Source organism: Melanerpes formicivorus, unplaced genomic scaffold (genome assembly GCF_026170545.1).
Source record: "Melanerpes formicivorus ecotype bairdi unplaced genomic scaffold, bMelFor1.0.p_v2 SCAF_6, whole genome shotgun sequence".
Classification (NCBI taxonomy): Eukaryota; Metazoa; Chordata; class Aves; order Piciformes; family Picidae; genus Melanerpes; species Melanerpes formicivorus.
Window position 1 is genome coordinate 22,415,340 of NW_027142358.1, and position 27,898 is coordinate 22,443,237.

General features: G+C 37.8%; 1 protein-coding gene across 2 annotated transcripts in view; it reads right to left on the reverse strand.

Moving 5' to 3' along the window:
• Nucleotides 1-1,787: 1,787 nt before the first annotated feature.
• The window catches only part of CCDC6 (coiled-coil domain containing 6), a 51,500-nt gene continuing 25,389 nt past the window's right edge, over nt 1,788-27,898 (reverse strand). Inside the window, exons 3-9 of one of the 2 annotated variants that reach the window (XM_068140064.1) lie at nt 26,261-26,389; nt 23,442-23,545; nt 21,199-21,359; nt 17,509-17,665; nt 14,115-14,215; nt 10,004-10,128; nt 1,788-7,328 (exon numbers count right to left, since the gene is read on the reverse strand). In XM_068140064.1, the coding sequence (XP_067996165.1) occupies nt 7,137-7,328; nt 10,004-10,128; nt 14,115-14,215; nt 17,509-17,665; nt 21,199-21,359; nt 23,442-23,545; nt 26,261-26,389 (969 nt within the window). In that variant the 3' untranslated portion in view covers nt 1,788-7,136. Of the gene's footprint in view, nt 7,329-8,660; nt 9,652-10,003; nt 10,129-14,114; nt 14,216-17,508; nt 17,666-21,198; nt 21,360-23,441; nt 23,546-26,260; nt 26,390-27,898 lie in introns of those variants that run through there. The other variant, XM_068140065.1, reaches the window with a different exon arrangement.

Here is a 27,898-nt window from a genome sequence, read left to right on the forward strand (position 1 = left end):
ACACTCCTATACAAAACAAAACATAAACCCCCAATAAACAAACAAAACCACACAAAAACTCACAAAACAAACCATAAAAAAAAATACCACCCAAACCCCCCTAAACTAACAAATAACAAAACAACAAACAAACAAAACCCCAAACCTAACAGCCAACAAAAAAAAGGACAAGGACCTGGACAAAACAGCTTAAAATTCATCCCATTACATGTATCATCTTTCCCTTTTCATCTGGTCTTCTGACTCAATTCTGTTTAGACAAATGTCAGAGAGAAAACAAAGGACAGGCATGAAGACAGACAGCAGCAACAGCACACAGACACTCCAGCTGTGTTGGTGTCAGGCAGGATACTCGCAAGGAGCCAAGCAGAACTACTGACTGCTCAGCATTTGCAGCAGAGGAGAATAAAGGCATTTTAAGAAATACTACATGTGTTGTAGGAACAGAAAGCAACATGGGTCAGCTAGATTAGCATTCACTGAAGTACTTCCATGGCCTAGTGCCCAAGAACTCACAGCCATCATAATACAGGGATTTTACTGGTCAGAATGGAATAGCATGCTTTATACTGCATGCAGAAGCCTGTGGTGGCTAGAGCAGAGTGTGCAGTTGCGGAGATATGGCTGTGGCAGATGAACGACAAAACAGAAGTGGATTCAATGAATTTAGAAAGGCTCAGACACTGAATACAGAATATGCATAGGTAAGTGCTACTGGGACTTTAAGATCTAAGCTTAGAAACTTGGCAATACAACCAAATACAGCAACATACAAAAGCTACTAAGTATGCCCACAGGTGAGCTGTGCTAAGTTGCATGAATGCACACAATTAAAAAGTGACAAAACCCAAGATTTCACGAGGGATGACACAACACAGCACACAGCATTTTCAAAAATGTGTACCATCATCTTTAGCCATCTAAAGTTTGTAACTCCAAAAACATTACTGAATCCATCAACTGTAACTACTTAACTGTAATTAGGTTTGATCATAAGGAAAAAGAGTATTAAGAGCTAGTGAAATAAACTCCCAGATACCATAAACTTTACCACTACAAACAGCAAAAGCACTCTTTTATGCATTACAAAATTTACAGCACACCCCTTAACACAAGCAAGAAAACATTATTCCCCCCCCTTTTCTTCCTCTTATACTTAATTATCAGATTAGCAAATTAGCTGTACTGTTGTATACTGCTTTTCACTCAAAATGTGTCAGAGGAGTTTCCCTATAAGTTTGTACAAATACAAATCTCTATCACTATGAGCTTATAAAAACTGGAGAAAAGATGAAACTGTTGTTCTCTTACTCCCCGATCATCAGAAACATCTTTGAAGTAAGCAGGCCTATTAAGGCCAATAGATAGTGCAGCTCTTGCTGTGGCAAAAAAAGCCAGAACTCTCACTGGAAGGTGTTTCTAATTCAGAGGGAGAAAGGTACTCTGGAATTTTACCTAAAATAACAGCTCAAGAAATAGAGCTGTGTTCCTCCCTGACAGAAGCAAAACTGAGAGTCAAACATGCATGACTCTACTCCAAGTATTCACCTAATCCAAAATGGGGAGAATCTCCTATGCAAACTTCATTATGCAAATAGGATAATCCCCCGATTTCCCATTCTGCCTTTTACATGAAAATACCAGAAGTGGCCCAATTACAAAGACAGCAAAAATAAAGACAGGTACTTATCTTTCTCTGATTCCTAGTTGTCATTTTCTTCCTCTTTTTCTCAGTGATGGCAAGCTGACATACAGAAGGAAAAACACATTCACCCCATAGTCTTCCATACAAGTAAATACAAAAAAATCAAGTGTTTATTGGAAGTCTGCATGAAGGCACAGATGAGCTTGATTACAGACACATTATAACAATTACAAATATATGTAAACACCTTTAGATATACAACAAAGCAGTAATACAGCTAATACAGGAATAAAATGTAACCTGCTAAAAAACCCAAACCAAACTTCTTCGTATCTGAGGTTCTTTCAACAATACGTTCTGATTCACACCGAGAGTGTAATGCTTTTAAGTCATCACTTGGATTCATGCTCAACAAATCTGTACTTTGTACTGTAACCAGTGGATTTACAAATTTGATCCAAATCTGAGCAGGCTTCCTTCATTAGGATCACAAAAACATAGGAACAACCAGCTAGACACCCAACCAATCTATAATGAGGTTTCACAGATTCTCTAAATATGCAAGAGCAATCACCAAGGTACTGAAATTAAATATAAACTTCAGAAAGGCTTGAGGATGCTTGTTCCATTTCCACTTGTATTTGAGGAAACTGCTGTATTTCTGCAGGAAAGGAACAGTCTACAGCTGTCAGGTGATTTATTTTTTTTCTTCCTCCACAGGAGGCTTAGATTTCATCTGAAACACCTGCCAAAACAAAAGTCAGCAATCACAAACTAAAGTGCCTTGGACAGGTTAGGTTTTACCACCAAACACCTTTGTTTATAGAGACAGTATTAATTTAGATAATGAGAAAGCCCACCTTTGCACATAGAAGACTACTTCTAATATTTCTGTGGAAAGGGGAGTTGCCTTTTTTAAAAATTATTTTTAATTAGATACCAATGCCAGGAACTTAAGGATTTGCAACACAGCACTTCTTGAAAGGAAACCACACAGGAAAACAAAAAAAGGAAAAAAAACCAGTTGTTTTAGTACAGCCAATTTCCAGGCCTAGCCGAAGAGCAACAATTTACTACAGGGGCAGTTTTCTCAAACTCAACCCTCAACTATCTGTCCTCATTCCTCTACAAAAGCTTCATACCTCCAGAACCCAGTTGCAGTAAGACAAGACTCCTATCCAGGTAATACACGCAGCACAAAACCTAGCACAGTTTCAACATTTCACCTGACCTTGGCCACATCATCCCAACCAAAAGATGAGGTAGTACTTTTCTTTGGAGCCTAAGTTGAATAGGTACAAGCACTATTCTTCCTAATGCAGCATCTGTCTGTTAATGCAGCACCAAACTCCAGGGTTTTCTCTCCTCTTCAGGGAGCACTACTAAAGGCAAAACCAGCAACAGCTGCTTAAAAAAAACCCAATAAATAATCCCTATGTGAGCACACCCTCCCACTAGAACTAAGACTGCATCATAAAGGCCACTGGCTGGCATATTTAATTACTTCCTCAGGTCCACAAAGTAGCAATGACTCTTAATCTCTATTTGTACTGGGATTAGTGGTTATTACCAAAAAGAAACATGAAAGATAATCCTGAGTACTTATTATAGTGAGGAGTGGAATTAAACAAAAATAATAAAGAAAATTAACAATTCTAGTCCAAATCTGAAAAGGCTGGGAGAGGAATTCAGCTCCACAGGGAACTGAGGAAACCAGATTGTCTCTATGCATCCAGTCCATTTGTTAATTAGAGGTTGTTTTTAACTCTCTCTTCTCACTTTCCCCCTCAAAGAGGTTGTTGTAACATATGTACATATTATAATTTTATAGCTTACACTCATAAACCTGGTTTCTTATGAGATGGCTTGAACTGGAGAAATATGCTCTGCATAGTCCATGCTCTGGAGACTCCCAAGGATCAAAAAGAAATAGACTGCCATGACTGAAACAAAAAGGAAACATCAAAAAGAGTTGGACAGTATTAGAACTTATACTGCTTGTAAAACTAAACATTAGGATTAGAAAAAGTACTTCAAGACTTAAACAAGGTCCCTGGATGCATCCTTAGTATGCGATAATGCTGAGGATGAGAGACTGTGTTATTTAAGTATTCAAGGCTCTTTTATTTGCCTCCACTATCAGTTCCCATTTATTTAACAAAATATATGGAGTTTATATTGCCTCCTGTCAGCAGCAAACTTGCACAGATCCCAGGAAGCTTTCTCATTTTCATGGCTTCCAAGATTACATTTTTCTTTCAGCTGAAGTGCACAGGGATTCCACCCAGTCAAATGGATTCCTGACCATTTTATCAGTAAAGAATCCTGTTCTGCTCAGCTCCAATACAGGGACTGCCAATAGAAAAGCACTGACACTTTCTTGAAAAACTCCAGTAGTCCTTTCTGCCCTTGGGAATAGGCTCTCGGGGGGGTACATGTAATGAAAACAATCTTATCTGGCTGTTAGCTGGAAGACTATCACCGGACAGTCCCACCTCTTCTTCCCAAGAACTTCTCTGGAACAAATCATGGATAAAATAAACACTTAATGCTCTACAGAGTATCAGCTCCATTCCAGTGTCCAAGCCAGATCCTTTGAGAGAAAAAGTAAAAAGAAGGCTGCTTCATTGTCAGAGAGAAGAACACTGCTGTAAGCAGCTAAAAGATATGTGTAATCTTTAAAAATAAACTTTAGCTGTCAAAGGGTACACTCACAAAGTACTCATAGTGGCTAGGAATTGCTTCTGTGGCCTTACATAACTAGTTGTGATGCAGCATGCAACTGACAGGCATTGGGAATGAAAAGGACAACAGAAACCCACCCAGGTGCTTCTGAGGTAAAGCCAAGCACTTAAGGCCTCATAGCAAGCTGGAACTCACTGTCAAGTGAGTTTGTCCAGTCTATAGGAGATCTGATAAAAATCACAGTTGCAGAATCATAATTCATGACTATAATTCACAAGGAAAACTGAAAGTCCATTTACATTTATTAGGAGATGTTTGTGCACAATTTCTTATCTTATCCAAAAAGTCTACAAATAGAGTTTAACACTTCTGATTGCAAGCAAATGTTTGTCCAAAGTTCTTAGCTAGGTAAGGCCATCTGAGTGCCTTGTTACACTTTCAAGATTTAGTATACATTTGTCAGTTCTTTACTTTCCTCTGGTAAGAGTCCCACTGGAATAGTAAGGAGAGTTCTCTAAGACACTTTATAACAGCAGCTGAACTTGGGTTATACAAACTCAGTTTTGGAATATGCTTCAAATGCAAATTATTCTAGGCAAATTTCCATTTTAAGATCTCAAAGCAACACTGTTAAAGGATTCCCCCCCCAACCCCGCATTTATACTACCATCACTACGAGCTCACGCTCTGTAGAGCCATATGTCCAAGTATCTCAAAGCACTTTAGAAAGGAGGGCACCATTTCAAATAGTGGTATACTTGAGCTGGAATTCTACTTGTAAAAGAGATTTTTTTTTTACTTTGTCTTGTGTTTACAGAATGAGAAGAAACAAACTAAATGAATCTTACCTTGACCTTAGTCCCATCTCTGACTATCTGTAATTTTCTCACCTGTAATTCTACACAATTCAGGAGCTCTGTTTAATTACATTGCTCACAGCTGAGTTTCCTTTACAGAAAAATGAGCATCTACTACAGTCAATTATTTTCAGATGGAAGCACTGGTCAAATTTTAGGTCTGCCACAATCTTGAGAATCACTTGTTTGGAAAGTCACTACCATAACTAATGTAACTTGATAATGCACTTGATCCCGTGTTGGTTTAGGAAGTGTAATACACTGTATATGCATTTCTCTAAATTAGAGCTGAAACTACATAGCTACAGGTGAAAAAGTTCTAGTTTTGCCTTAAGCAGAACCTTTTACAACATTATTTTAACTTACTATTTCAATTTAGAGCACTAATTTCATAAAGATTGAGTTTGCAATTCTTACTGAAGACATGAGCAGCAAACATGAAAATATATGTACAAGTGTTAGTATACTACCAGAACGCTGGATTTCCTTCTTTAAAATGGCCTTGAGAAAGCATTAGGCATGTCAAACAAACTTTTGTAAACAAAAGATAAATTACTCATGTTCTGCTCTGATTACAGCCAGATACATATTCTCATAAAATAAACATTCTCTTGTCATTTTCCATGGCCCACATATCCATATATATGAGGTAAACCACTTAAAATCATCAATAATATATAAACCTCAGCACTCAACAGGAACCTCAGGAAAAACGTTCACTGAGTAGGATGTCAATATCAAGAAGTGACACTGAGTTCCACTGCAAAGTGAAACCAATTTATTTGTGCTAAACGAATGGAAAGAATGTATTCAGAATACATTTCTTTATACATTGTACCGGCTTAGGCTGCTAAATAAGCATTCATTAGTGCCACGTTGTGCTACTTTCTTGTACTCTCTACCAAGCAATACAACGTTTTGGCTGTCACTCCAATGTATTCCTGTACGCTCATCTTATATCTTATTTTCTAACAGACTTTTGAACATTTAGAATGCCTGTTCAAACTTTGCTCCAGGGGAATCACAATTAACATTATTTTAACAAGAAAAAGAAAAAAAAAAAAAAAGATAATCAGCTGTTGTCTACAATCACATTGCCTTCTGCAGGAAAAAAAAAACCCCACCACAAATAAAAAAACCTAAAATCGAAGAGCACACTTTAATCAGCTGTCAGCAACCTGTGGGCAGGACCACACTTACCGAAGTTACCTGTGACAGATCACACAGTATGGGCAGCTTACAGGTTAACATAAACGTCAAGTGAAGTCATCAAATCTTAAGGTCCACAAATTGTACATTCCAGACTTCAACAAGCCAGTTCCCTCACTGTAAAATTCAGACTGTACCATATGTTTGAGGTGCTTTTAAACAGAAGTACAGATGCGTCCCGTGTGCTGAATTAAGCTACATAATACAATAGAGTATGTGTGTCTTGGGCACTGATTAGGGTGTCTGACTCACTTTTGCACTTAGCTGTTATTTCAAACGATTGAAAAGTAGTGCTGATTTTCCATAAGCTCGGTAAACACTGGAACATTTCAGAATTCATCATTATAGCCCATCATGCCTTTAATTCTCTGCAAATTGTCATGAAAAAATATAAAAAAAGGTATCCCTTTGATTTTACAAACCTAAAAGCCAGGAAAATGAAGCTTTGGAGCCAAGCAAAACGACGTAATGCCGTATTACCAAACAAAATAGCAAATGTTCCAGCCAGAGAATGGACATACACGTAGTTCAAGTAAACACTGATGGAAAACTGTTAGTGTTGTAGACCCACAACACTGGCTGCATTTTATACAAATGTTTACAACACAATTAACAGTGAAGCCTATATAACCTCAGTGCAAATAAGTCAAATCCAAATATGCCAAGTAAGCCTTTGGCTTTTAGTAAACTGCTCCATGTTATTAGTCCACTTCTGACAGAAAGACTGCTGAGCACATGCACTAAGGCTGAGAGGAGGGATGCACTGAATGTTGAAAAGTGGCTGCCTGCGATGCTGCGGACTGGGCCGTAGGTTGCACAGGTGGTGGAGGTGGTGGCGGAGGTGGCTGCACTGGGGTCTGCGTGTTTGGAGAAGGAGGAGGAGTGGGACGTTTAAATTTGTCAGGGCTGTTACTTCTTCGTGGTGAAGGCCTCTGCAGAACAAATATTGAAATCATGTTTAACACACTCCTGAACAACGTTAGGTGTAAGTCCTCTAGCAATTTATTGAGCTTGGCAAAGGAAAATAAAACCAACAAAAAGAGTTGAACAATTGCGTAGGGAAAATCCACTTCAAAACATTGCAGGAATCACAATACAACTTTTACATAAAATAAACATTACTCTGAAATGGAGTAGAAACAGAAAGCGGATGTACTTTTGCTGTCAAACAGAGCACTTATTCCTTCCTGTCAGCTGGCAGGAAATGAACACATGACATATATCCTGAAGATATGTTTACCTAAGATAACCAGCATGTGGGAACAGGTTGGTTTTGGATGGCTTTGGAAGGCTACAGGGAAGATTTGCCTTTGCTCAAATTAGAGAAAGCTGTGTTTTGTCTTTGACTCTGAGAATAATGTAAACACCTTGTAACTGAAGGAGAAGAATTAGGCAGAATTTGGTTGGATGTGTTAGAATATTGTTTTGTTATTTTAACCTATTGTATGCCTTAATTACACGTATGCCAGTAGAAAATGACCAATTGAGATGTGACACGTGCCTTCTGATAGACCATATAACTTTGCTGTATAACGTAATAAACATCTTCGCCTGCTTACATCTTGTCCTGGAAGCATTGCTCTGGGTGATTAAAAGATCTATCTAACAACACCATCAACCTAAAAAGAAAGGAGAGATGCTGTAGAAACAGCACCTCCTAGTTGTGCTTGCCCAACCAGTAGGTGCTGATGAACGTTTAACTTTATGTTGATGGTGAACAAAGTCCAACTACATGGTACCTAAGTGTGGGCAGCAATGTTTCAAATATGTCTGCCCAGAATCTCTACCTTTCTGAAAAACTCCCAGCCTGTACACTGGAGCAAGACCAAAGCATGATACAAGTTGTTCTTTGGACAACAAAATAAGTTTGCAACCCTCTGAGCTGATGGAGTGAAGTAGTTGTTAGAGGGATCCCATCAACACAAATAGATTTTCAACATCCTGCACATTTAAACACAAAGATTTTTACTCAACAATCCAGTAGAGGCAGAGAATCTTTGATGTGAGCTACACAAAAATTTAAATTACACTACACAACACTAACTTCTGCACTTTAGAAACCAAAATACTCACTACTTACCAATCCAGTTAGCATTAATAAAGAACCTCATGGCATGAGAAATGACCCACCCACAATTAATAATCAACCACAGGTGATGAGCTCTGGGGAGAAGAGTGATTATAGCACTATAGCAAATGTACTACAAAGTCAGATAAATCTGTTTTGTAGTGGAGGTTAAAAATGAAGAGTCGAAGAATCAAACTGAAGTTTAGTCAAATAATGTGTATTATTATCAGTTTTTCTGCACAACTATGTAAAACAGCTTAATGCTCCATGCAAAAAGCCAGGTGATTCTTGACAACTGACTGATATCTCTGAAACGCTTAAAATCATTTATTGTGTTTGCGTACATCTGAAGGGACCTGACTTCAATATCAAGACAAAACCAAGAGCTACTTATCAACACCTTTCTGAAAGCAATTAGTTATTTTGCCATGAAGAGAATCTTTTTCATAGTGACTCAGTGTGACACCAACTAATTTACAGTTTCAGAAAGAGCAGTGTTTCACAGATAACGAACAGAACAAGTTCCTTGAAAAAGTTATTTATAAAACTGAGTTCCAGGTTTTCTAGAAGCAAAAAGATCCTCCTGTGACTAATTCACGTAACATACAGCAGTGGGATGAACCTGGACCAGGTTTCTGCCTTCCTGATGAACTCCAGATCCCTCCTGTTCTATCCACCATTGTTGCATTCCCACCATTCTTCATTCAATGACCTTACCAATTGCCTTTCCATGCTCAGCTAAATTATTCCAGAAGCAGCCAAATTTTAGCATTCTACCAAGCATTCTCTTGAAACGTGTTTTCACATCTGTGAATTACAAGTATATTTACACACTACCATACCTGTTGAGAAAAACTGAAATGGTCTTCATACAACAACTACAAGGCATTTTGCCAAATGGTTAATATTTAGGCTGTCTTTGCTCATTAAACTCCACAAATATTTAGAAGAAACAGGACTGAGTAGAAATGCATCAAACATCATAGGTAAAAAAGAAATAAATCCAGTTGAAAGATATGAGAAATTGCCCTAACAAATGTTTATATTAACTTTCTTCTTTGCCAATGAGAATAGAAAATAAGAGTTAACTGCCTGTTACAGTGACATGATGGTAGCATTGTGTGTCATCCTGAAGAAAACCTGAGCTTGGAGCAACCTCAGATGACTCATCCGTCAGATGGTGGAGACTAGGAGAAAAATGAAAGCAATGTTTTTACTTCCTGGGATAGGCTTAGTAGCTTAGAACATCACTTCTCACACCCTGCCTGCTGATCCACATAAGATGATACCTATTACTGTCCTTAAGATGATAATACATCCTATTCTTTTGCAGAAAATAAGGTTCTCCAAAAAGAATCAGTTTCTGAGGGGTGAAGAGGAAAATCAGGGTTGAAGAAAGCAGCAATAGATATCTTGGAGTAAGGAGACAAAAACAAACATTTACAAAAACATTTTGTAAAAAAGCTTAAAGACAAGCAATAGTAACTTTTAAAAACCAAACTGAGATTGGTACAAGCATTCACTATTTTAAATACTTACTGTAATGCCATGGGATGGTCCCATATGTTGCACATGAAGACCTGGGGAATTGTAGTAAGACATTCCAGCTCTAGTCAGTGAAGTTGGTGGTGTGAAACCAACTGTGTGACTTGCATATGACAGACCTAAAAATTGTTAGAACAAGGTAACATCAACATTCCTGTTTATGTTACAAACTGAAGCATGAATTTGTAATTTGTCATTTTTTAGTTCTTAATCAACAAGAAATGGTTAAATGCTACCAGAATAGACATCTGAAAATATTATTTGTCCTGAAAAGTTTGATGTAAATTAATCTATTTTCCTGTAGTACGCTAACCTATGTTTCAAAGCATGCATTACACAATGTTAAACACAATGCCTTGCTTAACATAAACAGTGTAAAGCTCCCCTGGCAGCTTTATTTCAGTCCACAAGCATTTTCCTTCAGCCTTCCATTTCTCTTCAGAGGAATGGCTTAATGAATAAAATAGAGCCTGAAGAGCAGAGAGCTTGTGAAGTTATCTAGCACCAGGCCACTATGAGCTTCCACAAAGAAACTGGATGTGGATGGCTTCTCTGTAGCATACCAGATTTGCACCCACACTCTCCCGTTTTGCCTAAACGTTTACAGGTAGGGCCCCAAAGATCCTTGGGGAGGTGAAGTTAAAACATCATGGGATTACTTGGTAGTTGGACTAGGCCAGCAACTAACAACTTACAATTACAACTTGTTTTATCCATATTAAGGTAAGCCTAATATTTGAAAGTGCAAATATCTTAATTATTCCATCTAAATCTTTTCTGTAAGAATTAGTTTATAAAAATGCAAGGTACCTGTTTAGCTAATCAAGGTAAACTGAAACAGCAACTGCTAGATGCTTAGAGTTCAGACCTTAAAGCGTTCTGAACATTTTGAGTATTTCTGAACAATGCACTCTCCAAAACTGTTAGCTCATTATTGCTTTCTGACAAACATACCAGTAAGGTAGGAGACAAGACTCTCCTTAGCTAGCAACTGCTTTGGAGCATTACGACCAAAAAAATGTCTAAAGACAAGTTAAACTTTCATAAGACCACACCAGATTTAGCAGTTTTTAGACTTCTTCAACTCTGAATCAATGCAAAGCAATCCCACTACAGCTGCAATATGCATCAATACCCAGCTTTGTTCTTAACTGCGTGTATCTGTTTGTGCCTACATTGATAAGATCTTACGGAGAGGAAAAAACCACAAACAAACCTGAGATCACTAATAAAGTCATGTAAGGAAACATTCTCCCCTCGCTTCCATTATCTCTTAAGTTTGATTCTGCTCCATCCCTGAAGTATGTCTGGTGCAAATTTTAAGTGACTCCAATGGAATCACTGTCACTTTAGAGTAGTTAATGCAGATTGAGGAAATTAATCTGCTTTTTGACTCCACAATCTAATTGTCTGTACAGCACATGTTTTGTAACTAAGTTCTTTTGCTAGCACAAGGACAGAAACAAGCCAATGTTCAGGTAGGTGACAATGTGTTGAGAGTCAGAGACAAGACCCTAGAACAATAAAAAGCAAAAAAATACACTTTGAGACACCTTTGCAACATTGCAATTTCAGACTGTTTTGGGATAAACCAGCTCTTGAAGTTTTCAAATGCAAGTTGCTGTGGCAGTCAAAGAAGCAATAAGAGTCCTGCATGTACACCCAAAGTAGTTCATCTCTCAGGTCAAAATCTCTAACTGCAGCCTAGCTGCAGAAGCCATGCGTAAAACAGTTTATCTACACAAAAGACTCACTGGTAATTAACTAATCCCCAGATGCCTAGGAGTAGCAATAGTTTCACAATCTTCAAAGCTTCATGCACTGTCCCAGAAATCTCAGTGCTATCTTAGCCTGAAAGAGTCCTCAGAAGCAACATCTCAGGCCACACAAGCACAAAAGACTCTGGGATTCAGGAGCTAGAATCTGTCCCACTAAACTTGACTACCTATCCACACGAAATTGCATTTTCCACCTGTTTTAAATGCTGTTTCTATAAATTCAGGCACATCATTTTTCAAACTAAATATGATGGGTTCTAAAATTACTTGATACAAAACATAACTGTTGTATTACTCTGTACCGATGCTTTTGGCAGTGTCTTAGTGTATTCGTTTAGATATGAAGTACTCTCAAAAATTACTGATTTTCATCATTACTGCATTCATACATTTCAGACAGCTGTACAAAATTCCCTGTTGATCTCATTAGTTCTCTAACAAACTGCCATTCGTATTTTTATGAAGTCTGAAACTTCCCAACTGTGAATATTAATTCATTGTATGTGAAGGAGAGTAAGACAGTTCCCTGTGCAGAACTGATAGCCTGGAACATTTCCTGCACCAAAACTCCCAAAATTGTGAACCATCATTTCATCTCTGCTCTTTTTAATCCTGATTTAGACTGTGTTTCAGCATCCCCTGTCAGTGGGATCTACTTCCCACTAGAACACAGCACTTGTATCAACTACTGATGGGAAATCCACAGGGACAAGGAATGTGCTTCAGTCCCAGTGCAGGAACAACGTGCTCCTGCACTGACACACCAGCATCTGAACGGGGTGCCTTTCTAGCTAATCAAAGATCATAGAATGGTTTAGGTTGGAAGAGACCTTCAAAGGTCATATAGTCCAACCCCCCTGCAGTGAGCAGAGACATCCTCCACTAGATCAGGCTGCTCAGAGGCTTGTTGAACCTGACCTTGAGTATCTCCAGGAATGGGGTGACAACCACCTCCTAGGCAACCTGTTCCTGTTCCACCACCCTCATGGGAAAGAACTTGTTGCTAACATCCAATCTAAAGCTGCTCTCCTCTAATTTCAAACCATTGCCCCTTGTCCTATCACTACAGGCAAGCCTGTAACTTCCCAGATGAGTTTTCCTATATGTACCACCTCTGTGTGGACTGCAGCTACAGTGTGCAGTTGAATACTCTATTATTATGAAGACTGCATGGGTATAAGCAGGAACATCCACAGCAGTTACCGGAGAAATCTGTTAGCATCACTACCTTTCTGTACGTTCAGTCACAGGAAACACGTTTTGTTTTCTTGCTGCCATACCTTGCAAAACATTGAAAGCGACTTGGCTCATTTTAGAAGCCCACAAAACTCTTGAAAAACTCTATGACAATGCTCATCTTTATCACTGTAACATAGCTTATGGCAATAGCAAGCTTTCACACATGCTTACTCCTTTTGCATCCTCTGGATAAAACCTATTTTGAGTGTTTCTGAAAAACACTAAAGCAAATCTTGAAAATTAAAAAGCCTGAAGACATTTTGTATGTTCTAGCAGACCTGTGTAATAAAAATCTCAAACCCATCTCACAGAATGTGTCAATACAGAGGACATCTCATTTGTCCTTACTGTAGGACTCTATCCAACAGGTCCTAAAAGTGAACTTAGGAAAGCAGGGGATGCAGAATTCATTATGTAAAAGTGAGTTTGCAATTTCAGCTTCTAATGAATGTCCAACTGCAATTTCAAGGTTGGTTTTTCATTTCAGTCAATAAATGTATTAGTAACACAAACATATTTCCTTTAACTTAAAAAGATATATACAGTAATTAACAACTTGGAAAATGTTAGTTTGCCTTTGTTATGCAAAGTACTAGAGACAAGACTTCTTAACTTTGTAGTTATTGTTTTACAATAGAAAATAGCAGAATTAGAAAAGCCATTTCTCTACTGAAGAGAAACAGAAATGGACTTTTCCCAATCACATTCAAGACTAGATTTCCATATGAAGTTTTGATTCAGAGCACAATAGCAGTCTCATTACTAGTTCATCATGAAACTCTAGAGATCTGTTTGTATAGGCATCCTGTCAGGCAACTTCTGTTGCGGAAGCTGAGGGGAAGAAGAGACAGTAAGAGAGAAAGAGCAAAAAATAAATAAAAGCTTCTTAACTGACCTTTAGTATCTGTTCACAGTGCAAAACAGATCCATCAAAGACATGCTGCACTAGAAGACTTGTAAGGCAAAACTATTCTTACAGTTTTTTTTCTCCAGACTAGCTTTGAAAGGCTACTGACCAAAATATATTAATAGGGCATGTTACTATGTGATGCATACAATAATCTTAAGAAACTGGGTTGAATATTTACCAGGTGATATAGGTCTGCTAGAACTTGGTGAGGGTGTATAAGGGATAGGACTGGACACAGTGCGAGGTCTTAATCCTTGTGCAGACATCTCATTAAAATATCTAACAAAAAAAGGTAAACAATAATTAGATCAAACCTTTGAAAATGTGCCATGTTTCATTATGTTTTGTTTGGATTTTCTTTTTGTATTGGTTGGTTTTTTGGTGTTTTGTTGGTGTTGGGTTTTTTTTGGTTGGTTGTGGTTTTTGTTTGTTTTTTCTTTTCAATTCCCATAAAGAATCATGTTAGATTAATGAAGAACCAGTCACCTTTTGGAACACATGACAGGAACGCTCATCATTGCTGAAGGCTCAGATACTAGCTTAACTTTGGTGGAAATAGCTGGATTGACCTCAGCCATTTGCAGTTAAAGCAGTACAAGCCACCTAAGACCAGAAGAGTGAATATTAAGGCCAGAAGTATGAATCACATCATCCAATCTGACCTTCACTACATTCTTGCACTTTACACATCACTTTTATATTGAACTCAATAGCTTGTTTGGGTGAAGTGTATCTTCCAGAAAGACACTAATCTGAAATCATGAAAGGGGGGTGGGGAAACCATTAAAGTATCCAAAAATTTGTTCCAACAGCTGATCAGCCTCACAGTTAAAAACACGCCCTGTTTCCTACTTGAACCCCTGGTCTCAACATTTCACTATTTGCTTATTGTGTCTTTTGCCACTGGAATAGAGAGACATTTTGAACCCAGGACTTTCTGCCACTAAAGACACTTCTAGGTTGTGTTGCAAGACACCTCCCACACTTCACCATGATAAAGTAACAGATTAGAATCTTAGGCAAGGCTTTTTTCCCCCACCTGTAATAATTTTAGCAGAGTTCATTTGTACTTTGTTCACTGAATACAGTGAAACTTCTTCACAACCATCAAGTTTCATATAAAACAAGACATAACCAGACCAGTTGGTCCCAATTGTCACTTACTGTTTATTATCTTAAGAGTAATTTTATCTCAAAAATAATTTTATGTATTTTTTTCCACAACAGTAAGCTGGCAGCTTTCAGGTTGACCTCTTATGCAGTCTCCACCTAGATTTTGCAGTCATTGTCTAGATGAGAAGTTCCCCTGCTCACCATCTACTGCACGTATGGCTGCAAATCAATGCATCTGGGTTTATATTACTGCATTTAGCTGTGTTTCTTTACTGGACACAGCAAAGCAGCAGGCAAAATCAGCTACCTATCAGTCCTTTGACTCTTGCTTGTCTCCCCTTCTACCACTGTATTTCTCAGAAATTTTTAAGAGCTATGTTTCTTTCCAAATCACATTAAAAAAACTGCACAACATGGAGGAGCAGCATTGAAAGTGTTCCTGTTTGATGGAACTCATAGCAATTACTAGTTTGAGGTCTGTGAGCCAGTTCATAAACTATTTGAACCATGTTTTGATACTGCATCATATCAATTATTAACCAGGATATTCAGAGTAAATATGTCCCAACACCTAATGCAGGCAACACACTGTTGTGATACCGAAGTTGGTTTACATTTAGGTTGATCAGGTAAAAGTAGCTGCAATAAAGAACAACAGAAAATTAACAAACTGACAAATTAAAAATAAGTTTTCTAAAGAGCTACCAGTGGCAAGGTTAGTTAAATTGAACAGATTAGGCTACTTCTGCAACACACAACTTGCAATGCAGATAGTACGTGCATTACAGCAAGGCAGGGGTTTTTGTGATTTGTGTACATAAGAATTTTCTTCAAGCCATCCTAATGCCTGGACAGGGTGATACGGAATAGCAGCACACCTTTAGTATGCTTCCTGGTTTCAGTTATTTCCCTACCACTCCAGAGAACAGGATGGAGAATTGAGAAGACAAAGCTATTGCTAGTCAGGAGGAGAGCTGTGTATTTGTGTTCATTACAGCATTTTCATCTACCCCATCTGCAAAATCAAAATATCATCAGCTAACTGAATGCTACTGAAAAAAAGATGGCTGATACATCAAGAAAATGCAAGCTGACAGAAACTTACATTTTGAAATCATTACTGCATATAGTTCCACCATTATTTTGTTTACACAGTTCTCCAAAGACCAATCAGTCACTAATACACATTAACCTGCTTTGTCCTTCCCTTTATATTTCACTACTTACACTGTAAATACCTGTCGGAGAGTGATTCTGTTATGCCTTTGCAGTATCAAGAAAAATCAACATGACAATAAAATTCCTTACAAGCACAGAATTTTCCTACATTTTATTGTTTACCACTGCCTGCAACTGGTTATTGAAAAAACATATTATGAGGATAGGCTACATTTGTGGATTAATACTGGTAATTTAGACTTGGGACTGTGTTTCCATTACAATGTGAATATATTGGCTAATAAAGGTAGATTCAAACACCAGCCTTGTGTTTCTAGCAATTTAATTTATGTAACATTCACTAATTACCAGATGCTACCAAAATGTATATCAGCTGCCTAGTATTTCATTAAAATGAAAATGCTACCTTGAACTTTAAGGGTACTCCTTTAAACAAAATAACTGGTATTTTGGTAAATTATGGCTTATAACTAATACACTGTTGACCCAAGTAGAAGTATCTCAGTACCAGCAGAATACATAACACAGGGTAACACTGTCATTATTTTTTAAAGGAGCTGTATAAATCCAAAGTTATGTAAAACAGAACAATAAAATAATGAGCATTTGATAAGAGATAAGAATGTTTTATTTCAAGCATATTTTAAAATATCTTTCAAGATAAAATGCTATCATGACTATGGTGTGAGAAAACACTAAAAAGACATCATAGAAAGCCATGAGAAACTCAAAATATCTGTAAGGTTGGTGCAATCAAAGCAGCTTGCAGTAAGGAAAATAAATAAAGGCTTTTAGGGTCTGGAGACCAAGAACAGCCTAACAGTTCTGGAAATGCTGCTTCTCTCTATGGCTTTACACAGTATCCATTTTTATTTGTCTGAACACATTCTACTTTCTGCAAAGGACAAATCAGGCCCAAGCAAGGACATTGTTCCTACCTCACAGAATTCCTTGCAGTTGCCAAATTAAGGGCAAACAAAGGTACTATGACCTAATTATCCTCAATTCCATGGCTATATTTATTTCAATATACAGGGCCAAAACCCTAAGCACTCTTCAGATACAAATATTTTCTCACTGTTAATATTAATGCAATTTGTACACAAGTCTGATACAATTCCACTGAAGATATTCCAGAACCAGGCTGAAACTTGATGTGTATATTAAATTCATATGCAGGTTATTTCTATACACACTTATTCTACAAGACTCAAAAAAAAGTATGAGTATTGAAAAATTATCTCAATGCCAACATATATAGATGTCCAGAAAATACAAACCTTTCATCATCCATTTCTAAGCTGGATTCACTTTCTGACAGTTGCCTGCAGAGTGCTTCCCGACGTTCCATTTCCCTCTGTAATTTTCTTTGAAGTCTCAAGTTTTCTTCTCTCATATGTCGCTCCTCTTCTAAATATTGTGCCATCTTCTCCGAATCTAAAGGTCAGGATTTGGTTAAAATCTGATTAAAATTCAGTTTCACACACAGGCAAATATGTTGTGCTTAACTTTAATCCAGTATTCAAGAATGAGCGTGTAAAAAATGCTCAGGATGGATCGCTCAAAATTCTCATCTCTAAGTCATTAGTTCAAAGCCTAATTCAGAACAGGAGCTACTTAAATAAATTACTAGTTGACAGCTATTTTGGAAATAGAGGTAAAAAGCAAAGAAAATTTTAAGCATTTACCCAAATAAACTTGAAAAAAAGCTATGTAAAAAAATAAACCCAAAGCCTTGAAGTAAAACAATTCCTACTCCATTAAAAGAATGCTATACCATGTTTACAAAGACTTCACTGAAACACACAGAAGTTATTTCAAAAGAATTTTGAAGAAAGAAGCACAAAATAAATTCTAAAACCCCAAACCACTCAAACTTTTATTAAATTGCTAACTTATATGCACTGCAGAGCATAGCATTCTTTCCACGACACACTGTCATAGAGATTTGCCAGCAGAACGTGTGTATGGACAGTGACATCAAGTGCAACCTCAGCAAGCTTGCCGACACCACCAAGCTGTAAGATGTGGTGAGATGTGGAGGACTCTCTTCAGTGCAGGGATGCCAGAAATATCTTGACAGGCCTGAGACGTGGGACAGCACCAACTGCATGAGGCTCAACAAGTCAAAGTGCAAAGTCCTGCATCTAGATTGGACCAATCCCAGACAAATCCAGGCTGCATGCAGAGTGGGTTGAAAGTAGCTCTGAAGAAAGAGACTTGCAGGTGCTGATTGATGAGAAGCTCAGCATGAGCCAACAGGGCTCCATGCAGCCCAGAAGGCAAATTGTATCCTGGGCTGTGTCTAAAGAAGTGTGGCCAGCAGGGTAAGAGAGGTGATTCTGCCTCTTTACTCTGCTCATGTGAGACCCCACCTTGAATACTGCATCCAGTTCTGGTGTCCACATCATAACAAGGACAAAGCTGCTGGAGCAAGTCCAGAAGGGAGGGCCACAAAGATGATCAGAGGCCTGGAACACCTCTGCTGCGACGATAGGCTGAGGGAGCTGGGCTTGTTTAGCCTAGAGAAGAGGATACTCCAGGGGGACCTTAGTTCTGCCTTCCAATACCTGAAAGGATCCTACAGGTAGGCTGCAGAGGAACTTTTCATAAGGTGTCAAGCAACAGAACAAGGGGGAATGGTTTCAAGTTGAGGAAGAGTAGGTTTAGACTGGATCTTAGGAAGAAGTTCTTCAGTATGAGGATGGTGGGACACTGCAACAGGTTGCCCAGAGAGGTTGATGATGCTGCCATGATGCTGCCTCCTTGCAGAAGGTCAAAACCAGGCTGGATGAGGCCTTGAATAGCTGAGTCCAGTGGAAATGTCTTTGACTGTGGTGGAGAGGTTGAAGTAGATGATCCCAAAGTCCCTTCTAACATAAGCCATCCTATGATATTATGACATTAAAAGCCAATAAGTGGTTTACTGTTTACATCAAAGGGCAACTTGAGTCTGCAATTCTAAAAATTTCAACAAACATCACTTGAATGGTTTCTGGTATCACTAGCCATTTAAAGTTTAAAATACAATTATGGAAAGGCATAAAGTATTTTGACAGATTATTTAAATAAAATGTAACACAGGATGAAGACTTTTGACACAATGTATCTTGTGGATTTTTATAATGTTTGATCAATTTTACAGGTAACCTCTTTATATTAAAAAAGAAATATGCAACATATGATCATGCTTTGAAATCACTTCTTCGTGCCATAGCTTTCAATCAAAATAAAAAGTGTTCTGTTTTAGAGGACTGCTCCCAAACTACCAACAATACATGACTTACCTCTCTTCGTTAGAAATATGACTTCTAAAGGTAACAGTATCACTTATTTAAACCTATTACTATACTTAAACAATTCCTGTACTAAACATAAGCATTTCAGGAATACAAGATGCAAGGGCAATATCAGAACTTAATAAGCATATTTTATTATATATGAATTAAGTAGTATTATACTATAGGTTTTCTAATGATCACATACTACAAACTCTAAACTTGAACTGTATTTCAGTTTCATCATCTGCTTGCAGATCAGCACAGCCACCATTTCTATCAGTACTGCTGCTCGTACTGCAGCTCTGTTTAATCTGTTCACAATGGAAAGGAATACTTTTAAACTTAGGTCTTATTTTCAATGATAATTTGACTTTGAAAGTTTCTAAATTTTTACTCTAAATCACAATCCAGAAAAGAAAAAACTTAAAAATAATAAATACCTGAAATTGAATTAAATAAGCTACATTTGTAGAAAGAGTATTTTAAATCCAAGGCCTTACTTTCATTCTGAAGTTCAGTATGTGAAGGCCACAGCACAGAATTGGCAAGTACAAAGGACAGCAGTCCTTATCTTCTTTTAACTGACACAAATTATTAATGCCACAAAGTTGTGCACAAGGCCATTGCAAAAGAGCACTCTCCCACCATCTCTGTCTTCAAGGAAGGCCACTGACTCTGGCAAGCTATTTTGAGGATCAAAGGGGGTTGAAATATTCCAGTTAGCCTGCCAAGGCCAGCATAACAGTGGGGGAGAATACTGCCTGTTTCCCAATCGCCCCAAATTTTTCTGTCTATGTAGTTAGGTATCGACTTACCTATCAACTGAAATTTAATGCTGCTAACTGGGACCTAGGCAGAAGTGCTGAAATTTGGATATATATTTTAGATTTAGCATGAAGCAATGAAGGATCAGCATTGCAAAGATCACAGTAAGGCACAAGGAACTCTCCTGCCAGCTGACATCGTATTCTCAGAGCTATATCCTTCCAAGGCAGGGCAAAAGAAGGCTTTCCACTTCTGGTCAAAGGTCTGTGGCACTTCACAACAGAAACACAAGGACTTCTACACAACTACAATTTACTCTGTCTACCTTCAAAGTGATCTTACACAGGTAAGAACAAAGTAAGTTTACTTATTCTGGTACATTGTGAAGGCAAATATCTGCCTGAACAATCAGACTAACACAGCTACAAACAAATATTTAAAGATACATGCAATCATTAACAAGTGAAATTCTTACATACAACTGAACTTGATTTTGCCAGCTGTTAATTCTTTTTGAGCAATTCTAAATTTACAACAATACACAAGTATGTTTTGAAAAATCTGTATATTGAAATACTGCTAAATCTGGGAAAAAAAAAAAAAGAAATAAAATACAAATAAGATACAGAGAGAATAAGATAGGAAAAAACCAACAACAAACAAGTAGTCAAGTTGAAACATTTTCTCTGGCCCAAAACATCCAAGAAATATTTGTTGATTATTCCACACAGCCTAGTATAAAACCTCAAACTGCAGTATAAATACATCAACAAGAAATAATACTGAAAATATTAAAATAATTTAATCCAAACCTGCCCTGTTTTTTCCCCCCCATTTCTACCTTATATTCATGTTCATGAAAGTACATCTAAAACAATTTGCAATACACAACCACAAAATATTTAAAAGGAGTTGTTTACTCACGCTGTAACTGTGCAGCCCTCAGTTGTTTCTTTAATCTCTCCACTTCATTCTTTAAGAATCTGATATGTCTCATCATATTTTCTGGAGAATCTATCTCCATCGATATGTCTCTGGGTGATGGTGGGGCAGATACTGGCTGGTCTAATTTCTCCTGCAAAATTCTGAAATGAAAAATGAATGAAAACTCCGTATGAACAATAGTTCAAAATTTACCTTCAATTCTAATGAAAACTCCTGAAATCCTACAGAATGCCACTGCAAGGATTCTAACAGGTATACAAGACTTATTCTGACAGCTGGTTTTGGGGGAGAAAATCCTAGAAGGACTTCTAATGCTTTCTTAATTCAAAGTAAGAAAAGGTAAAATTTATTGCTGAAGTACACATGGATTCTCTAAAACATCCAGATATTGTGGCACACTCAAATATCTCTGCATATGGGTCAGGAAAAACTAGTTCTGGACTGTATATAGTTATCTCAGTTCTACACTCAAATGCTACTTATTCCATAAAATAGTTTCTTTCTGGAGAAAGTCCACAGGAAGGCCACAAAGATGATCTAAAGGCTGGAACACCTCTGCAATGAGGACAGACTGATGGAGTGGGGCTCTTCAGCCTAGAGAAGACTGTGGAAGTACCTTAGAGATGCCTTCACATACCTGAAGCAATCCTACAGAAAGGCTGGAGAGGGACTTTTCATAAGGGTGTCTAGCAATAGGACAAGGGGGAATGGTTTGAAGCTGAGGGAGAGTAGGTTTAGAGTGGATCTAAGAAAGATGCTCTTCAGTACGAGAGTGGTGGCACTATGGAGCAGATTGCCCAGGAACACTGTGGACACTTCCTCCCTGGAAGCGTTCAAGGCCAGGCTGGTTGAGGCCTTGAGCTGCCAAGTCTAGTTGAGAGGCATCCCTGCCCATGGCAGGAGGGTTGGACTAGATGATCTCTAAGGTCTCTTCCAAGCCAAGCCATTCTGTGATTTAATCTCGTATGAGATTTTACATTTGTATTCTTAGAACAACAATAAATATTCATGATGAAAGATGAATAAAGGATGTCTGTAGTGAAACACAAGCTTTTCTGCATTTCACCATTACCAAAAGAGAAAACTTACTAGGTATTTTTGAAGTGTTGTCAAATAGTTTTTATTTGGTTGGTTGGTTTTTAAAATAAAAATAAAAATCTCCCAACAGAAAGCTGCTCCATATAGACAAGGTTTCAAAGACCTCAAATAACTGACTATAAGTTTAAGAATTATTAATTTCCTAATCCTAAATCATGATTTTTGCAATTAACACAAGTATTTTTCAGCTTGAAAGCATGGGATTGCTCTTCATTAGAAACATGTTGATTGGTCAGATCCAACTCTGCCCTGAAAAAGCAGGGACAGCAGTATACAAGCACAACTCTTGGCATGGCCTAGTTATTCACACATATATTACAAAGTGGTACTAAAGCATTTTGCCAGAAATGGTTGGGCTTAAAGAAGGCTTTAAATCCAAAAAGCACAAAAATCCTACTGAAGGCCCACCCCACTATGAATTTTTCACTGTTGAATATCATATAGCAGATCCATGTAAAACAAAACTAAAAATCCTGCAGTTTACCTATGTTCAGGTGTTTTCTGAGGCTCTAGTCAAGATGGACAGAGTCATACTAACGTCTGTCCTTAAATATATGGAAGGAAAGTATTAATCATCTCTTCTCCCCTACTCCCTCCTCAAACAATTATTATAATATAGCATTAAAAAGAGTTGCTATATTACATTATTTCAATCTTAAGTTTTCCCAGAAACATCAAGTCTCACTGTCTAAATTTCTGCTGAAGAAGCAGTGGCAAGTCTCAATGACATGAGTGCACAACACTGAGAAAAAAGATGAAGTTTCCTTTGAGCAGACAGGGAATAAGAAAGAGTTTCTCATATAACAAATATGCTAAAATAAGAGGTTGTTTTGTCTGGGTCACAAATAGAAAGCCAACCTCAAACCAGAAGCTTTAAAAAGAGTCTAACAGAAGTTAAAAAATACAGCCAATTCCTTTGACCTTTCCCAGGTAATTTCTTGTACTAGAGTTAGCTTCATCTACTTTAAGCACTCAAGGATGTGTAATATATAAACAAGGAGTTTTAGAACTGCTTTAACTTCCAGATTTTCATATATTAAACCAGTCTTATGGGACAGAGATGCACATATTTAATCCATAGCATTATGTATTAAATTATATCTTTCCCACTGTCAGGAACACACCGTTTTTCTGCTTCAAGCTTATCCATCCTCTTCCAGAGACGATTCACTAGTGCTTCTTGTTCTTGTTCCAAAGTATTTTCAAGGTCAATCTTCTCACGTCTTAGCTGGAGAGGAAAAAACAATCAATCAAAATGATGGAAATGTATTTTTTCACCAGACTGTCATTAGGAAAGATCATTGCTGTATCAATGCCTTTTTATATGACATTCTATGACAATAAAGAGAACAAGAAGAGACAAAAATCAGGCTCAACACACTGGTCACAGAGACAGTCAAAACCCAGGAGACTTAGAAATTGTACAGTTGTCATGTCCTTCACAGAAACTTTTCTCACAACATTTCTTGTGAAAGGAGCTTGAAACTTGGCCGTGCAGTCACTGATGTCATGACAATCTGCTCAAAGGCATCTCCTAGTCCATTCTTCTCTAAAGATCAAACTGAATTTACTGTCCACTGCACCAAGATTTATTTTTTAAACATACTGACACACTTTTAGTACAGAATCACAGTTAAGCAAGTCAGATATGGAAGAGAAGCCATGCTTACTTTGTCTTAGATAAAGGAGCAACATAAAACAAACAGTCAAGAAATAATTACATGAAGTGCCTTAAGCATTACTGTGTCAACCTTACCAGCAGACACAAAGGGATTTCTAGCTTACTAAAGGCTTTATAAAAGTAAACAACTTTACATTATTCCCATTCGCTTACTGGGTGAGCAGTAGAACCACACATGAAGAAACGTGCTCCTAGTATTTTAATACAAATACAATTCAAGTAATAAGAACGCACTAGAATGCTAAAAGGCACAGCTGATCTCATTCAGTAACACTGGCAGCTGAACTCCAGAAGTCAGCAATAATGAGACACGTGGGAATAGGTCCAACACCTTTACAGGTGGAAAATAGTATGGAAGACCTCACCACTTTCCTGACAGGCAAGTAATTCTGTATTGTGAAATGGGAAGACTGAAAACAGACTGACTTCTTCACAAGTTTAGTGCATCACTGGGTGAAGCACTATTATAGCATTTAAATCTGCAAGAGCTCTGTGCTGTTAAACTAGTATTGAGATAACCAAACACTTCAGGTAACAGTGCAAGCTTAATGAATGTGCAACTTTCTTCTTTAAAGCTTAGAGTAATTAGTTACTATAAGTAAAAACAGATAAATATTGTTAAGTAATAAGAACTATAATAAGAAAAAGAAAGATTGTTTAGTAAACTTTCCCATGTCCGAGTTTCCAGATGTATGTTAGCAGCTGAGAGAACCTACACTTCAGTAAAGGAGAAGTCAGGAGAAACTTGCTTGAACCTCACTCTAGGGATAGGAATTGGGATCCTGATGCTCACTTTGCATTTTGATTAAGTGGCTGCCACCACCACCTTGTGGCTAAGAGAGTAATTTCAACCTCATGTTAATTTCCACTCTGCTTAAGGATTTGCGGGCAGATACATAGAATCAGAATGGTTTGGGCTGGAAAAGACCTTCAAAGGTCATCGAGTCCCACTCCCTAAGTGAGCAGGGACGCTCTCCACTCGATCAGGTTGCTCAAAGCCTTGTCAAGCCTGACACTGAGTACCTCCAGGGATGGGGCTTCAACTACTTCCCCGAGCAACCTGTTCCAGTGTTCCACCACCCTTGTGGGAAAGAACTTGTTCCTAACATCCAGTCTAAATCTTCTCTTCTCTAATTTCAAACCATCTTCCCTTATCACTACAGGCCTTTGGAAACAGTCCCTTTCCAGCCTTCTTGTGTTCATGGCCCTCCTCTGGACCCACCCCATCAGGTCCATGTTCTTCTTCTGTTGACAGCCAAGTGAGGTCTTAACAGAACTGAGTAAAGTAGCAGAATCCCCTCTCTCCATCTGCCAATTGCACATCTTCCTACATTGTTATTTTTCAATTTGTACCAGAGATTCCTCCATACAGAATCAAAGAAGTACCCCATTTCATCATTATGATAGGCATTAATTAATTTATCCACAATGGCAACAGAAACAGAGTCATACAAAACTGGTAGAAATTCAGAGTATCAGCAACAATGAAGTTCCACATTTAATAAGAACATAAAAAAATTATCACAGAAACAATGTACTATATTGACATCACCCAAATTACTGGACTGCCACAGGCCAGTAAAACTGAAGTTCTTTAACAAGGCTTTATGTTTCATCAGTTTGCCTTTTAAGTCAGAACAATTCCTACTAATGCCACTGAGATGCTTTGATGAACATGCCTAAAATTAGATGTAAGAGCGGTCCCATTGTCTAAACCTTCATGGGAAGCATGAGCAAAACAAGTGGTGTTTTATCTCTTCAATCTTCATAACTGTCTGGGGAGAAATCTTTTTAAGTATACACACAGCTGACATCTCATGGTTCAAGACCTCTGCTATCCAAGCTGCCACAAAACGGTGACCTAGAGCACAAGCAGATCATACATATTTCACTAACTGTTGTGCTTCACTGCTATCAGAATTGGCAGCCTTTCTCACTAGTAAGCATGAGAGTGGAAACTGATGAACAGCAACAACATGAATTTCTTACCAAAACCCTGCATTTACTAAACTCCCAGCTGTCCAGCAGACAGGAAAGCCTGCAGTAAGACTACTTTAAAACTATAATGGCCACAAAAAAAAATTCATCTTAATAAATTAATGACTTGTTACTTTGAAAGTCAAACTGATTTTTTCTTATCCTTGATAATGCCCATTTTCTTACATATTTTAAACAATAAAGTTAAATCTCATACAAAACAAGTTTGGGTGCTTCTTCAGAATCCCGTGGTTTAGTCATATAATTCTCAAAGTAACAAATTACCTGCTCCAGGGTAAGCTGCTTTGAAATTGTATCATTTTCCAGTTTTTTAATCTTCTTCATGAGTTTGTTCACTTGAAATTCCTGTTCCTGCTCTAAATGCTGCTCCAGTTCAGCTTTCTCATGCTGCAGCTAAAAGTTCAGAGACAAGCATTTTAAACAGGTAAGTAAGAGTATGAAATATTATGCAACTTTTATAGGTTTATTCACGTTTATTCTCACTACACACTACATTTTCTGATAATTTCTCTTACGAGACTTCAAAATGCACAATGCACCCAAAAGCCCTTCAAAAAGGAACACGTTAAACTGTGTTCCATTTACAAAGAAGATAGAAGTAAAATATATTTATAAATATTTAATAAGGTCAAATCAAAATAGATACTTTATATATATAGCACATAAAATAATTGTGGACGCTTCAAAACTAAAGAACTTTTTATCGTAACAGTTGCAAAGCATTAATTTCAATCTAAATGCATCATCTCAAGAGCATCCAAAACATAAAACGCAGGTTTTAGCACTTCCTTCTCTCAGGCAATTGAAAGCTAAAAATCATGACTATTGAAATTGCTGTGCAACAACAACAAAATAATCTAATTTCTACTCCTGTGCTATAAAACAAGTATTTTCTATCATAAAAACACTAGTTATGTCAAATCAATGCTATACGTGTTCTTAATATTTTTCTCCTAATAATTCCAATGAAAAAAAACAATCCTTTTTCTGTTAATATATCCAATGAAAAAATTCTTTTTCTCAAGGATTCACAGATTGTATTGGGTTAGAAGAGACCCTCAAAGGTCATCTTGTCCAGCCCCTCTGCAGTAAGCAGGGACATTTCCAGCTAGATCAGGCTGCCCAGGCCTACACTGAGTCTGATCTTGAATGTCTCCATGGATGGGACCTCCACCACATCCCTGTGCAGTCTGTTCCAGTATTTTAACACTCTGATTGGAGAGAACTTCTTTCTGTGAAGATCTCTAGCAGGTAGATCAAAGCCAACCAACCAACCTCCCCACATTTTAATATAAATTATAGCTTGGAGTAGAGCCACTTTAGTCACTTTAAAGTCAGAATCACAATGAAATTGCTCCAAGACAGGGATACACATCTCGTGGGTAGAACAGTGTGATCCGTACTGTGGTATGAACATGACACAGGGAAAAGCATATGTCACCAAAAGACAGTGCTGTAATTACACTGTGCTCTGGCCATCCGCTCAACATAGTGGGCACTTTTCTTCCACCTGTTTATTTTCTGCTCTGGCCATCACATAATCCGTAAGACTGTAATGTTTAACTGTGTGAGGAAAAGAAGACACTCCTCTCAGTTGCGGACACATTCTGGGACAGCAAAGTGTTTTTAAGAAATAATGGAGCTAAGGGATGAAGTTGCCCCTTAAAAAAGGCACTCCTCATTTATCCCTCAGACTATGACCTTGTGCATGGTTCTGAACAGCCTAATTTTGGTACTTCAGCCCTAAAATGTTGTCCCATTCCTCCTTTGCTGCATCCTGAAAGCCCTATTTATTAATAAATTTGTATCAGCAGTTTGCCTCCACTTTGTGTCCAGATGTTCATCAAATAAATGATAGATGAGCTGACTGTTTATTTTGCACAATCACTCTTGCATCCTTGA